This window comes from Chanos chanos, chromosome 9, assembly GCF_902362185.1.
Source record: "Chanos chanos chromosome 9, fChaCha1.1, whole genome shotgun sequence".
NCBI classification, from domain to species: Eukaryota; Metazoa; Chordata; class Actinopteri; order Gonorynchiformes; family Chanidae; genus Chanos; species Chanos chanos.
Genome location: NC_044503.1, coordinates 34034484 through 34049483, shown reverse-complemented (window position 1 = coordinate 34049483; position 15000 = coordinate 34034484). Strand labels below are relative to the sequence as shown.

At 43.7% G+C, this 15000-nt stretch overlaps 2 protein-coding genes across 2 annotated transcripts in view; both read left to right on the top strand.

Annotated features, from left to right (window-relative positions):
- The window catches only part of opn9 (opsin 9), an 11130-nt gene extending 3576 nt beyond the window's left edge, over nucleotides 1-7554 (top strand). The window contains exons 4-9 of the mRNA XM_030785474.1: nucleotides 1164-1302; nucleotides 1797-1911; nucleotides 3846-3926; nucleotides 5111-5636; nucleotides 6003-6220; nucleotides 7414-7554. Coding sequence (XP_030641334.1) covers nucleotides 1164-1302; nucleotides 1797-1911; nucleotides 3846-3926; nucleotides 5111-5636; nucleotides 6003-6220; nucleotides 7414-7554 — 1220 coding nt within the window. The remainder of the gene's footprint in view (nucleotides 1-1163; nucleotides 1303-1796; nucleotides 1912-3845; nucleotides 3927-5110; nucleotides 5637-6002; nucleotides 6221-7413) is intronic.
- Nucleotides 7555-7621: 67 nt separating this feature from the next.
- The window catches only part of iffo1b (intermediate filament family orphan 1b), a 16333-nt gene continuing 8954 nt past the window's right edge, over nucleotides 7622-15000 (top strand). Inside the window, exons 1-3 of the mRNA XM_030783828.1 lie at nucleotides 7622-8640; nucleotides 12697-12757; nucleotides 13478-13573. Of these exons, the coding sequence (XP_030639688.1) occupies nucleotides 7622-8640; nucleotides 12697-12757; nucleotides 13478-13573 (1176 nt within the window). The remainder of the gene's footprint in view (nucleotides 8641-12696; nucleotides 12758-13477; nucleotides 13574-15000) is intronic.

Here is a 15000-nt window from a genome sequence, read left to right as displayed (position 1 = left end):
CCCCACCCCCGACCCCGTTGCTTTGGTAGCCTCCTTGACCCTTAAGCCCTTCTCTCTCTCTCTCTCTCTCTCTCTCTCTTTCTGTCTCTTTCTCTCTTTCTGTCTCTTTCTCTCTCTCTGTCTCTCCCTCTCTCTCTCTCACACACACACACACACACACACACACAGACATATGCGCTCCAGATCACCATAGCAATAGAGGTAGAAAGTCGACTGTCCAGATTTCCCGCCCACAGTGTCAGCTACTCATTTAGTGGAACGAAGAAAGCTTTTTGTCCGACCTGACTGACAGTAATGTCCGTTAATTACACAGCCATACCATTCGGCCTATGGTTATCCTCGCAATACTGAACAGGCAGATTCACTTTCCTGGTACAAACAATGAGTCGAATATTACTTCAATGAAGTACAAAACCGATCAAAAGCAATAGCATCTGTTTGTTTGTTTGTTTGTTTGTTGCAGCTGTCTTCAAACAAACTCACGCTAGAGTCGGTAAATAGATTCCAGCGTTCCTCATGACATGAAGGTATTCCACAGATAAGAGGTGACCTTCCGCGGAACGTGTTTTTCGGGGAATTCTTTAAGATCCGAAGATCCCCCGAACTGTTGTTTTTACCTCTTTTTTTTGGGGGGGGGGGGGAGCGGTGTCCAAATCTTAATTAGGGGGCTTAGACACCCCCCCCCCCATAATTCGAACTCTGTGGCGGACTTTTTTTTGGGAATGAAAGAATGAAACATTGACCAAGCTAATCGTAAACAACAATGATAATGGAACAGTCTAACATTAGATCGTCACTGCGCGGGCGGTAAAAGAAGGACGAGAAGAACAGGGAAGTGCTCCAGCCGAGGCCAGTCGTGCGCTAAATTTCACCGTTAATGGACTTTTTTTTTTTTCCCTCGGAAAGTCCCGGACCAGGTGTAATCTGTGTCTGTGGAACAGGCCCTATATGTGATGTTGTGTTTTTAAAGTTTTTTTTTTTTTTTTAACTCTGTGCTGCATGACGAAGCTATTGTTGAATTAAAAAAAAAATGAATATTATTATAATTTTTTTAAATTTTTGAATAAACGTTTTTGGATATTATTGAATAAACATTTTTGTATAAACTTTCTTCTCTTCTCTTCTCTTCTCTTCTCTTCTCTTCTCTTCTCGGCCTCTCTCAGGTCAGTGGATTGAGAAAAGCCACGCGTCCTTGTTCATTGTATTGGTGTGGATCTACACTCTCTTCTGGGCGTCTCTGCCTGCGTTTGGATTCGGAAGCTATGGACCAGAACCTTTTGGTACCAGCTGCACCATCAACTGGTAGGCCCACTGAATTTTTTTTACCATCTAAACTGATCAGCCATGGACCCTTCCCTGGTGTAGTAGTGTACATGTAATAGTGATCAGTATATGGATTCGAACCCCAGAGCATTGACTGCTGAGGTGTTGATCACCCAATGTTGTACTGGAGGACGTTGACCTCTTAGAATGAGAGTGACTATTGTATGTCGGTCTGAATGAGTGTTTGTCAAAATAGTAAAGAAAAGGTAACCAAATACCTTTGGGACTCAATCGATTGAGAAATGGATCTAGCTTGCCACAAGCGTTCATTTTGTAGCCACCTCTGTCAATGGATCAAAGTATTTTTCAATGTCTTACAGGTTTGAAATTTATTTTTAGTGCAAAAGTTAAATATGAGATCGGCTTGGGTTAAATGAACAGACTGTGTGGAGACTGGTGCGGAGTGAACACGAGACTGGTTTTGGTTCGGGGGTTGTTCGTTAGTGATGGTTTTCCCTCCTTTCCGGGCGCAGGTGGAGAATGAAGTCGTCCCTGAATGACAGAGTGTACATCTTCCTCATCTTGACCTTATGCTTTGGTATCCCCACCTTCACCATCATCACCTCCTACATCGCCATCCTCATCACGGTGAGAGACAGGGACCGGGGGGGGGGGGGGGGTGGAGTGGCTGAGAGAGAGAGAGAGAGGGAGAGAGGGAGAGAGTAAGAGAGAGAGAATAAAAGGGAACAGTAAAGAAAAACTTTAAATGATAACATGACTGGTGAAAGGTGACAACATGATAACGCGATAAGGTGACTGGTGAAAGATGAGCCATGTCTCTAAAAAAAAAAAAAGAAGCCCTTTCTGGAATCACACTGTAAGGAGTTAAACAGAGTGGGACGGAATCACACTGTATGAAATTAAACAGAGTGGGACGGAATCACACTGTATGAAATTAAACAGAGTGGGACGGAATCACACTGTATGAAATTAAACAGAGTGGGACGGAATCACACTGTAAGGAGTTAAACAGAGTGGGAGGGAATCACACTGTATGAAATTAAACAGAGTGGGACGGAATCACACTGTAAGGAGTTAAACAGAGTGGGACGGAATCACACTGTAAGGAGTTAAACAGAGTGGGATGGAATCACACAGTATGAAATTAAACAGAGTGGGACGGAATCACACTGTAAGGAGTTAAACAGAGTGGGACGGAATCACACTGTATGAAATTAAACAGAGTGGGACGGAATCACACTGTAAGGAGTTAAACAGAGTGGGACGGAATCACACTGTAAGGAGTTAAACAGAGTGGGATGGAATCACACTGTATGAAATTAAACAGAGTGGGACGGAATCACACTGTAAGGAGTTAAACAGAGTGGGACGGAATCACACTGTAAGGAGTTAAACAGAGTGGGATGGAATCACACTGTATGAAATTAAACAGAATGGGACGGAATCACACTGTAAGGAGTTAAACAGAGTGGGACGGAATCACACAGTATGAAATTAAACAGAGTGGGACGGAATCACACTGTATGAAATTAAAGTAAGTAGATAAACAGAGTGGAACAGAATCACACTGTAAGTAGTTAAACAGAGTGGAACAGAATCACACTGTAAGGAGTTAAACAGAGTGGGACAGAATCACACTGTAAGTAGTTAAACAGAGTGGGACAGAATCACACTGTATGAAATTAAAGTAAGTAGATAAACAGAGTGGAACAGAATCACACTGTAAGGAGTTAAACAGAGTGGGACAGAATCACACTGTAAGGAGTTAAACAGAGTGGGATGGAATCACACTGTAAGTAGTTAAACCGAGTGGGACAGAATCACACTGTAAGGAGTTAAACAGAGTGGGACGGAATCACACCGTAAGTAAATAAACAGAGTGGGACAGAATCACACTGTAAGTAGATAAACAGAGTGGGACGGAATCACACCGTAAGTAGATAAACAGAGTGGGACAGAGCATGGCTCTCAATTCTCCAAAAAAAAAAAAAAAATCAACAAACACAAACATGCTACGCTAACGCTACACTCCCTGTTTTGTTTTCTGAAAAAAAGGATGCATTTGTCTCTACTTCCCGTTTCTTTGTTTTTCTCATTCTTCATTCTGAAAGAGTAATAGTGGTGGTGACGGGGGCGGGGGGGGGGGGGGGATTCTGGTGTATTTCTGATGTGTCTTTTTAATTTCTTGTGTACGCAATGAATGCGGGAACAGACGTGCTTCATATAGGCCTATTACTGTTTATGCATGTGAATTTCCACTTTGTTCAAACCAGTAAACGCTTTCCCATATAGAGGGTTCATTTGTTTCTGCTTTATCTGTGCCGCCAGTGTCATTTCTGTCGTCCCCAAAGTATGAGTGTGTAACAGAATGAAGGAAGTTTTGGAGACACACACATTTTGTGTTTTTATCTCTCATTTTTAGATTTCTATTAATATGAGTTTTTGTTTATTTATTTATTTTTTTACAGTTTTAGCTCATTTTAGTTGCACTGACAAGTTAAATTGTATATTACTGTGTTGGATAAATTCAAGGGACTATTTGTTGTGGTTGCTGGTTACAGGTGTACCGGTCGGGTCGTACTTTGGCTTCGATTCCTTCATCGGCCGTCACTCACAGCAGCAAAGACCTCCGCCTGACGAAGGTGCGGTTTCTTCTTTTTCTTCGTTCAGCCCTCCCCGTTTGTACAGCAGAGGTCTCTCTTTCTCTCCCGTAGTGTCTTTCCCCAGTTCTCTCTCTCTCTCTCTCTCTCTTTCTCTCTCTCTCTCTCCATACTTACAGTATCTCTGTGCTTCTCCCATAGGCCCTCCATTCATTCATTTTTTAAAATGTATTTTTTTTATCGTAAAAGCCCAACTTTGTTACGTGGAGGCATGACGGGCCCGAAAACCTCTTGAGTCAAGAAACTCGAGGCAAAGACAAACGTCGGGGAAAACAACACGGGGGGGGGACTCCCTTTGGTTTGAAATAGGAGCAAAGAACCAACAAAGGAATATTCACACACTTTGTTTCCCTCTGTCATTATTTCGCTCTCTCCCCCTACCCCGCCCCCCCTCCCCCCACCCTTCTCCCACGGGATATGAACATGTTCTTTCCCTCGGTAATTTAATCTTTTTTATCCCTCTATTTCCTGTCCCTGTGCCTTGTTCCCAGAGACTCCTTCTCCACGTGTTCTTCCCTCGTCCTCGTCGGTCTTCGACTGATGTGGGTTCATCCGTTCATCCCCATCTCTTTTCATCTAATCGTCTTTTTTTTTTATATTAACTACCCATCATCTACACTCCTTCACACTCTCGCTCTGTTTTTTTTTTTTTTATCTTCCGTCTGTTCTCCGTCTTTCTCTCCCGTCGTTCCATCCCGCTGACGTCGGAACGTTTCTGTGCGACGTGGAACACGGTCGTTTTTAGAAGGCGTCACTTCCCGTCACTTCCTTTAATTTGGTCGAAGCTTGAAAGTGACTCGTTTTCGCTGGAAAATTGTGAATTTTGGGGATTCTTAGACTGGTTTAAGAATGATTTGATGAGTCACATTCGTGGTGAGAGACATTTTACAGTTCTCTCACTCTCCCAGTCAGGCCAGCAATGTAATCAGATCCATCTGACACAGAAAAATCATTAGAGTGTTGTTTTAAGAGGGTCTATACTATCTCAGTCTGGTGTTATGCAGGATAATATGAACCCTCTCAGGGCTGATTTAACATTGGTGAATGTGGTGAATTTGCTGTGGAGATTTAACCGAGGCTAAACCAAAGCTCTGTTTTTGTCCTTTGGAAATTTGACCTTGTGAATCCAGATTTTTTTTTTTGTCTGTTCCCTCTCCCGTCCACAGATAGCCGGAGTAGTGTGTTCCACTTTCCTGTTAGCGTGGACACCTTACGCCATCGTGTCGCTCTATTCTGCACTCACCGCCAAGGAGGAGCAGGTCGGAGAGCACGGAACGCCCGGAATGTCGCCCGGAACGCTGGGAGTCGACGCGGGACACCATGGCACTGGATTCCCGGACTTTTTTGGGATTCACTCTCTCTTCAACTGGACCTCTCCGAAAAATTACAGTCACAGCGTCAACCCGGGAACATCTTGGAGAAACCACACCACGGAACCCCATTCCGGTTCGGGATTCAGCTCAGCTCCAGGGTCAAGTCACGGATCGGAAAACAATGGTTTCCGGGCCGTGTCGAGCCTGCCTCCCGAAGTGACTCTGATCCCCGCCATGTTTGCCAAATCGCACTGCATGATTAACCCTTTCATCTACCAGATCATGAACAGGGAATTCCGAGAGGACGTTTACAATGTGGTCTGTGGGAAAGAGGGAGAGAGAAGAAGAGGCAGAGGAAGAGAGGGAAGTGATTCGGATGGTAAGGAATAAGGAGCTGCCTTTCTGATTAAGTCTCACAGACATAAATTAAATGATATTTAATTTATAATCAGTACAATTACTACGTTGACCTCCCGCTCTCCCTCTGTCTGTCTCTCTCCCTCTGTCTCTCTGTCTGTCTCTCTCTCTCTGTGTATCTCTCTGTCTCTCTCCCTCTCTGTATGTTTTTCTCCCTTTCTCTCTCCTTCTCTCTCTGTCTGCCTCTCTCCCTCTCTTTCTCTGACTCTCTCTCTCTCTCTGTTTCTCTCCCTGTCTCTCTCTCTCTGTTTCTCTCCATCCCTTCATCTCTCTCTCTCGCTCTCTCTCCCCCTCTCCTCCTCTCCCCCTCTCTCTCTTTATTTCACAGGAAAACGTAGCAGCATCACTCTCTCTTACTGTAGCAGCTGGAGAAGGAGAAGCACCTTCAACAAGCACTCGTCCGTGGAACGAGGGATCAGGGAGAAAGATTCGAAGAAGGCCAGGAGCGAGAGGGGGTCGTGGCAGGACAATGTGTCGACCGCCTGGGGGTCTCTGGACGTCGCCACGCTAGACACGCAGGCGAACCTGGAGAGAGAGGGAGGGAGGGTGGGGGAACGAGAGACGGAGAGAGAAAAAGAGATAGAGAAAGAGTTTGGGGGTTCCACCTCGAGCAGTTTGCTTACATATGATGAGTGATGTTTGCTTTGTTTGTTCTTCATGAGATATGGTTTGTTTTTATTTTGAAAGAGAGCGATGTTCAGAGAGTGGTTATGAAGAATAGCGACGTAAAGACGGGGACAGATTTTCAGACCCCAAAAAAAATCAAACCACAAGTGAAAATACATTTCTGTTTTTATTGTTCACCACTCCGACTAGTATAGCTGCAATGTCCGTTGCAAAACTAGCTCTGGAGAGAGTCCATGTATGTCTCTCCACATTTACATTTAATTAGTTACTCGTTTATAAGCAAATCACCATTGCATAGGAAACCACCTCAACCATCCAACACACTGATATCTTTGAATAGATATGTTAGAGTTCATTTATTGAATTTCAGTGTAGATTAACTTTTCCTGTTTTTTTTTTCTTTCAGTTTTTATCGTTTCACTTTTCAAATTCTGTATGTTTATCGACACCCTCATGTTATCTGATTCTTTCATTCAAATTCCAGCACACATTATTACAGCTCGACTTATTACATGTAAATAAACTTATATAATTATTCTCTGTTTTTAGACGTTTTTTCTCTGTGCATGATATAAACGCTATTTCTACGGTTTCACAAAAAGTCGCGTGCCATAGAACTTAACATATCCTTGGCAGCCTGCCTCGCTTTATTATCGGGTCTGACGTAGTGTTTCTACTGTTCACCTTATGTTCTTCTATCTGCGACAACTACAAAAATTATTCCCACTAACTTCTAAAAATCAGTAAGTCCCAGCAATACTGCTGCATACATCATCAACAGAATATATTTATGCTTCAATAACTCACCAGTTTATTTGATTTAGTCAAATTAATTCTGTTTTGCGATACCCGTAACTTGTGTACTTGAGTCATTACGGTAATTGGCTGCCCAAATCCCCTGCAGTGGCTCGGGTGAGTGTATTTTGTTACCAGATAAGGAAGCCACGAGACGCCCCGTTTGGATCTATTTTAAATTCGTTTAATTGCCATTCATTACCACGGTCTTTTTTCTGTAGACGAGTGGACATACATTCAGTGACTTCCTTTGATACCAGCGACATTGTTAGTTTGATGTTTTTCCTCCATAGCTTTCGTGTCATTTTGTCTCCAAGTCAACGACTGTTCTCATCCAACGACTTCATCCGGTCAAACGGCGCACCATCAAACCAGTAAGACGATTATCTCATTATATAACGTCAAAAGAAGTTAATTGCGGACGACACCGGGACAGTAACATCGAGTCCGATTCTTAGACGTCATCGAGCGTTGAAAATTCAAACGTTTTTTTAACAGAGCGAGAGACAATATTAGCCAGTGTTCATGCCAGATCTGCAACGCTTTAGTTTTCCATATCGTAGCATGAATCCTTTGTTGGGGGCAACCGTGCTTGTCCAACAACATCATCAACAGCATACTGAAGGCGGACCCAGTCATCCAGATTCTCCGTCAGGTATCCTGCCCGAGGCTGCTTTTGGAGTCCCCGATCCAGCCCTAATTCTCGGTGAGACAACCGGACTGGCTCCAGAGAGCATACCTAGTCTGGGAGTTGACTTAGCAGCATCTCAGCAAACTGGGCTGTCTTACCTGCATCTGAACAGTCCGCTGCATCGCGCTGTGCCAACACCTCCTGCGGCGATGGCCCTTCGCAACGACCTCGGCTCAAACATCAGCGTCCTAAAGACTCTTAATCTGCGGTTCAGGTGTTTTTTAGCCAAAGTTCATGAGCTGGAGAGACGGAATAAGATTTTGGAGAAGCAGCTGCAGCAAGCGTTGGAAAGTACGAGTGGTGGAGGTGATGATGGCCGACGGGAGGATACCAAAGAGATGGGAGTACAGACGGGTTTTATTGGGCCTATACCAGTACGACCGGGCTCTTTCCCATTCCAGAACACAAACAACTCTGCCAAACGACCCACTACCTTATTTACGCCAGCCCTCACCACCGTGCTCAAACTTGAACCGAATAAATTCGAGGAGACCTCCGCTTCCGATTCGAATTCTAATGCGAATCCGACTATAACGGTCAGTTTGTCCACACCGACCGAAGCCGCTTCGGCCAATACCAACAACTCGAATAACGCCCCGAATACCGGCAGCCTCGGCATTAGCACGGGAACTTCAACGAATCCGCCTCCCAGATTTCTCCCCGGTACCATCTGGTCGTACAACCACACCCGTAAACTGGGCCCCGGTTCGGAGACCCGAGTGACTAGCCCGGGAGTGTCTTGGGTTCACCCGGATGGAGTGGGGGTCCAGATAGACACCATCACCCCTGAAATCAGAGCCCTGTACAACGTCCTGGCTAAAGTCAAGCGGGAGAGAGACGAGTACAAACGCAGGTGAATTTACACGTAGTATTATTTAAAGATTTAGTTCAAGATTTTTAAGTGTTTGATAAACGTCAATGTCAAGAACCTGGGCTGTGTACAATTAGAGAATGGCTTAGATAACTTTGGACCGAAGGTCAGAGTTAATAGAAAAGAGGGGAAAAATCCGCTTTAGTCATTCTGTATAACTGATAATTACCTGCACTGAAACGAACCGCAAAAACCGGCTTCATTAGTGTTGGACTCAGCAAGAACTCTAGGCCATCCATCACAGTCGCGCTCTGGCGTTGGGCCGTCAGCAAGTTCCCCAGAGGCGCGCTGTCCAGGCGCCTGGTGCTGAGACTAAAGTGCGCATTTGTGACCGAGAGGGCGAGAAACTTTTTTTTCAGTTTTTTTAAAGAATAAATACGTATGTACTTCCAAGATACAATCCTAACACATACAGAAGCTCATCGAGACGAGGGTTTATCGTTCTGAAAGTTCAACATAGGAGTTTAGCTAGACATATTGGAAGGACGAGTAGACCAATACAGCATAAAGTAAAATTATAAGGAGTTTTGTGGTGTTTAATCTAACAGCTGAATGGTTTTGGCCACAGCTGAATAGTGTGACAGCTGGTTAGCACAACTTCCTTGAAGAGACCAAACATACGGTAACACAAGGAGAATAAGTGTTGTCCCATGACTGAACCGAACGAAGCATCTGCCCGCGAGGCGCAGGTTGACGAACCGCTCGAGAATTTGCGCTTGATTTTGGAATGCGGGGAATCTATTGGGGGAAAAAATGAATCGCGTGCTCAAAATGAACGCGCAGGCTGTATCTTGCCGGCTTTGTCCGGAGCAATAACGGCTTTAAAAGTGCTCGTTTATTACTTGTCTCAGAACAACCAGGTGCAGTGAAATGATGCATGTCGCACACGGACGTGCAGTCCTGCACAAACACACATACACACGCACACACACCCACATACCCACCCCCTTACTGTCCCCTCGGGTCATTCTTTGTCAAGGATAAAAGGTTTCCTACATGACTGCATCATATTTGGCTTAAAAACCCACTTCGGAATTATTGAATGGAGTATTAGGGGTGAATAATCATTTCCTGGAAGCATGTTAAACTAATGTAATTTTCTGTCAGTACCTTCGCTATTGACTAGTGCATAAACTGAGAGAAAAGGGGGATTTGGTTATAGCACCAAAAAAGACAGAGCTGATTATGTTTACTTATATATGTTTATATTTGCGCCTGTGTGTATATATGCACGTAGGCCACTGCTTTCATTTTTTAAAAATGTTGTCAAAACCAAGTTCCTTTGGTTTGTCATCCATAAACATTCACTATGACATCATCATGATTCCAGGTGATGTCACAACACGACACAAACGACCATTGTCTGACCTCTAAATTCGATCCTCGGTATCTGATTTCTTAGAATGACCGAACCCCACTAAAATGGAAGACGGGATTAGGGAGGGAAAAAAGAAAAGAAGAAACAGGAAAAGAAGAGAAGTGTAGCAAAGAGCGAAGGGAGGAATGTGCGTTGAAAGAAGAGGAGAAGAGAAGAGATACTGAATCCTAAAAGTGCGAAAGTTATTATATTTAAAAAAAAAAGAAAAAAAAGAAAAGAAAAATCGAAAGACAGTTTTCTGGGGTGTGCGCGTGTGCAAGAAAAAAGACGCAGATCCTGAGTGAAGAGAAAGTGACAGAAGAGAAGAGATACATTGATTGAGAGTAGAGATGGAGAGAAATAAAAAAAAAAGGCAGAGGGTAAAAAACGAATAAAAAGTAGAGAAGGGGAAAGTTCGAGAGGTCGAAAAACAAAATCGGAGATCGTGCTCAGAATCAGAGTTGATGGCTCACGTCGGAAGAATTAGATCTCGGGAGATGAACCCGCTGGATGACGAACTAACCCAGTTTGAATAAAACGGCTCTTTCGGGAAAAACCTCGCGGCCACATGAGCTTGGGCTTGCCGTACAATACCACTTTCCCAACACTTTATCTGCCTCCTCTTTCCTCCGGGCACACGTTTAACTGCCTTTTATTTATGACTATCCTTCCGTCCTGACTCGCATGTTGCTTTTCTTTCTTTTCATAACTGTCAACAGACTCATGAATTTCGTGTGAGGGCAGAAACGCGAGATGACGGTCTGTCAGTAATGAGACTGTTTTCTTTTAGGTGTGTCTCCTCTCGTCCCCAGTTCGTTTATACGTTTTTATCTTTTCCATTTTTTTTCTCTTTTCTCTCCCTCGCTTTTTTCCCCCAAAACTTTTAGAATCCTCTAGACACATCTTTCTTTTCTTTCATTAGTTTTCGTTCGTCTGTGCGCGATCTCTCTTTGTCTGTCTCTTATCTTTTATCTTTGTGAACTTTCTCTTTTTTGTCTCTCTTCTCTTCTTCCCCTCTCTCCTTCCTCTCTCCCTCTCTCTCTCTGTGTCTCTCTCTATCTCTCCCCTTCTATGTGCCACTCCTATTCACTGCTACAGTGTCCACTGCAATGCAGTGTGTAGTCACAGACTCTCTCTCTCTCTCTCTCTCTCCCCCTCTCCCCCCTCTCCCTCTCTCTCTCTCTCTGTCCTGCCACATCCATCCCTCCCTGTCTCAGTAAATCCTGAGAGGCTGTGTGGTTGGGGCAGGTTGTGAGTGGCGGTGTGGCTCTGGGCCGCTGTCTGGGGTTTTGTGTAAGAGCTTGGGATGCTGCAGCACTGCTGTGAATGTTAAAGAGATGTTATGTAAAACCAGAGGGTGTGGGGATGTTTGTACAGATGACTGTTTGTGCTCTACTGTACTCCACTGAACACTGTTCTCACCGCAACACACACACACACACACGCGCGCGCGCACACACGCACACACACTCTCCTTCTCTCCCTCTCTCTCTTTCTCTCTCTCTCTTCGCTACATGCAGCAGGAGATCATAAATATTTCAGCAATGCTGAGGTCTGCAGGCTGTGAAACACGCATGAACTCACACACGCACACACATACACATACACACACACGTACACACACATACACATCCACATACACACACACATACACGCACACGCACATACACATACACACACGCACGCACATACACATGCACACACACATACACACACACACATACACACAGACATACACACACAGACATACACACACAGACATGTACATACTTCTGCACCAACTAATGCACATGCTTACACATTCTACACACAGACAAAATGCACGAACATGCACCCCCACACACACACACACACACACACACACACACACACTCACACACACACACAGCAGTGGAGGGTGGACAGCCCTGTCGTCAGAGTCCTTTGTGCTGTGTCTGAGTTAGTGGCTTTAACACCACCATGTTTTACCTCTTTAATTCAAACCTCTCTTCTCCCCACAACAAATACATGCTATTTTAGGAAACACGACGCTTAAAGCCAATAGTCTTTGCTTAGTATACGTTTTAAAACACCGTGCTGCTGGGAACAGGGAGCGCTTTTTACAACGTGTTCCCATTGGCAGAATCCTCTGGGTTTAGCTTTAGGTGTTGTTTTTTTCTTTTTTTAATCGCTCCGTCTTTGCTTAGTATACGTTTTAAAACACCGTGCTGCTGGGAACAGGGAACGCTTTTTACAACGTGTTCCCATTGGCAGAATCCTCTGGGTTTAGCTTTAGGTGTTGTTTTTTTCTTTCTTTTTTTAATCGCTCCGTTGTGTTTTGGGGGGCGAACGGGCTGTTAGACCTCAGAGAGGACGAGTCCATTTAGAAAAAACATCAAAAGACCCATTCTGTACTAAAGCCTCCAGCACCTGTTAAAGTCATTAAAATAAATCAATGATGCGATCAATAACCAGAGCAAAAAAGAAGTGCTTGGATCAGACTCTCTCTCTCTCTCTCTCTCTCTCTCTCTCTTCCTCTCTGTGTCTCTCTCTGTCTCTCTGTCTCTCTCTCTCTCTCTCTCTTTGTCTCTCTCTCTCTCTCTCTCTCTGTCTCTCTCTCTTGTTCTGTTACTTTGTTATTAATTTGTTATTACCAGTCTCAGAGGGTGACTGGGTTGTTTGTTTTTCTCTCGTTTTGACAGATGGGAGGAAGAATACACCATGAGACTGGACCTACAGCACAGAGTGACGGACTTACAGGAGGTAAAACAATCTTTTATTCTCTCTTTTTCTCTCTCTCTCTCCCTCTAACCCTCTCCCTCTCTCTCTCTCTCTCTCTCTCTCTCTCTCTGTCTCTCTCTCTCTCTGTCTCTATCTCTCTCTAACTCTCTGTCGCTAACTCTCTCCCTCTCTCTCTGTCTGCCCCCCCCTCTCTCTTTGTGTCATGTCGTGTCTTATAAAGTGAATTAACTTTATGTTATCACACCATTAATGCTGTAACTTTGGCAGTGAAGCCCAGTGCTCCTGTAACACGTTTGTTTTTCACCTCATGTTTGGGCTGATTCTGTGTTGCCGTAGCAAACTGTGTAATTGGATCAGCTCCGAATGGTGTGTGTGTGTCTGCATGTGCCATCCTGTGTGTGTGTGTGAGTGTGTCTCTGCATGTGCCATCCTGTGTGTTTGCGTGTGTGTGTGTGTGTGTGAGAGTGTGTGTTTAAATAGACGGGAAAATCCCACGGTCTGTTTTAGTCGGGGGGGGGGGGGGGGGTAGGTTATGGGGGCTGAATGTTGACCTTGAAACACAGAGTTGGCGTTTGATTTCCTGACAGCACAGATGACTCAGTCACAGGTGTGTGAGAGCAGCACCTCTCCCCCAGACACACAGAACACACGGGTTTGTGTGTTTGTGTGTTTGTGTCGAGGCGTGTAATATTTGTGTTAAATGTGTATGTGTGTGTGTGTGTGTGTGTGTGTGTTTATCAGGAGTTGCAGGAGAGTGAGGTGTGTCAGGATGAGCTGGCCCTGAAAGTGCAGGAGTTGAAGTCTGACCTCGTCCTCTACAAAGGCCTGATGAGTAACGTAAGAGTCAAGTTACACACACACACACTCCTCTTTAACCAAAACTCAGTCAGATACACACACACACACACACACACACACACTCCTCTTAAATCAGAACTCAGTTGATGCACACATACACATTCAGACACACACACACACACACACACACACACACACTGTCCTCTTCAACCAAAACTAAGTCAGACACACACACACACACACACACACACACGAATCCTCGCAGAGTCTCCGTTTGTGATGGACCCATTCTTTCATGATGAATCCAGCCCAGCGTGTAAAGCATTCAAACTGATCAGAAAGCGAGAGAATAATCAGGTCCACTCAGTCTTCTCATTATTGATTATGACATCATCAGCCCAATTAGAACCCTCAGAACACTTTACCCAATCACATCACAATGGAACAGTCGGAACAAACGCCGTCTCCAGGGTTATAAATAGACAGCACACGTCTTCAACAGTGATGTGACTTCAGAAAATGATCTAATCACAGCCTCATCATAGAGAAACGATGAACACGCTTCACTGGATTCAGCGTGTATGGAGGACATTTATGGAGAATGCCAAAAATAATAATTAACCCAAAAAATATATATATGAATATCTAAGAATAATCACATACATATATATGCTATCTATTAGATTTTATTTCTGATTATTTTATGTTTTATTAATTCAGTTATGCATTTTATTGGCTCATATTTTTTAACGATTGAACGGTTTGCTTTTTTCCTTTTATTCATTTTCACTTTTATGGTTTAATTTTTGCACTCATAGTTCTCCATATCACTTTATGTTGCTTAGAGATGAGTTCTGTGGAGCTTTTCTGTTAGAGATTCTCCCATTGCAGAATGATTGCTCTGTTGTTCCGTGTTCAAATTAGAATCACAAGCCCTTGGTACATCGCGTTCCAATTCCATTTTAGAATTCAGTCATATTCACGGCTCTGTGACATCACCCGTTCTAATGTCTTGAATTCCTCCGTGCCAAAACGCCAGCCGCACAGATAAACAGACCACAGTACACTTTGGTTACTAAGTATTTAAGGTTCTGATAAGTGCATAAGCACACCAAACACAACAGGGTTGACAAGTTTAAAATGGTTTGTATTTTGTAAATACAGAGGATTATATTGTTAAACAAGCGCCACAATGTCTATGTAATCCGTTCTTTAATATTTCAGTCATATACATATACATAAACATATGCTTGATCAGTCAGTTCTATATTAAGTAAACAAGTAAACATAAGCAAGAAAACATTCTGAAAAATACATCTTAAATAAAATGAAACATTATAAAATGAAATACTACACTTTTGTATAGAGAATGCACAAGTGATTATTTTAATTCTATATTCATATTGTATCAGAAAGATACACTAGCATGGTTAAACTGAAAATGCACACACACTCACACACATATA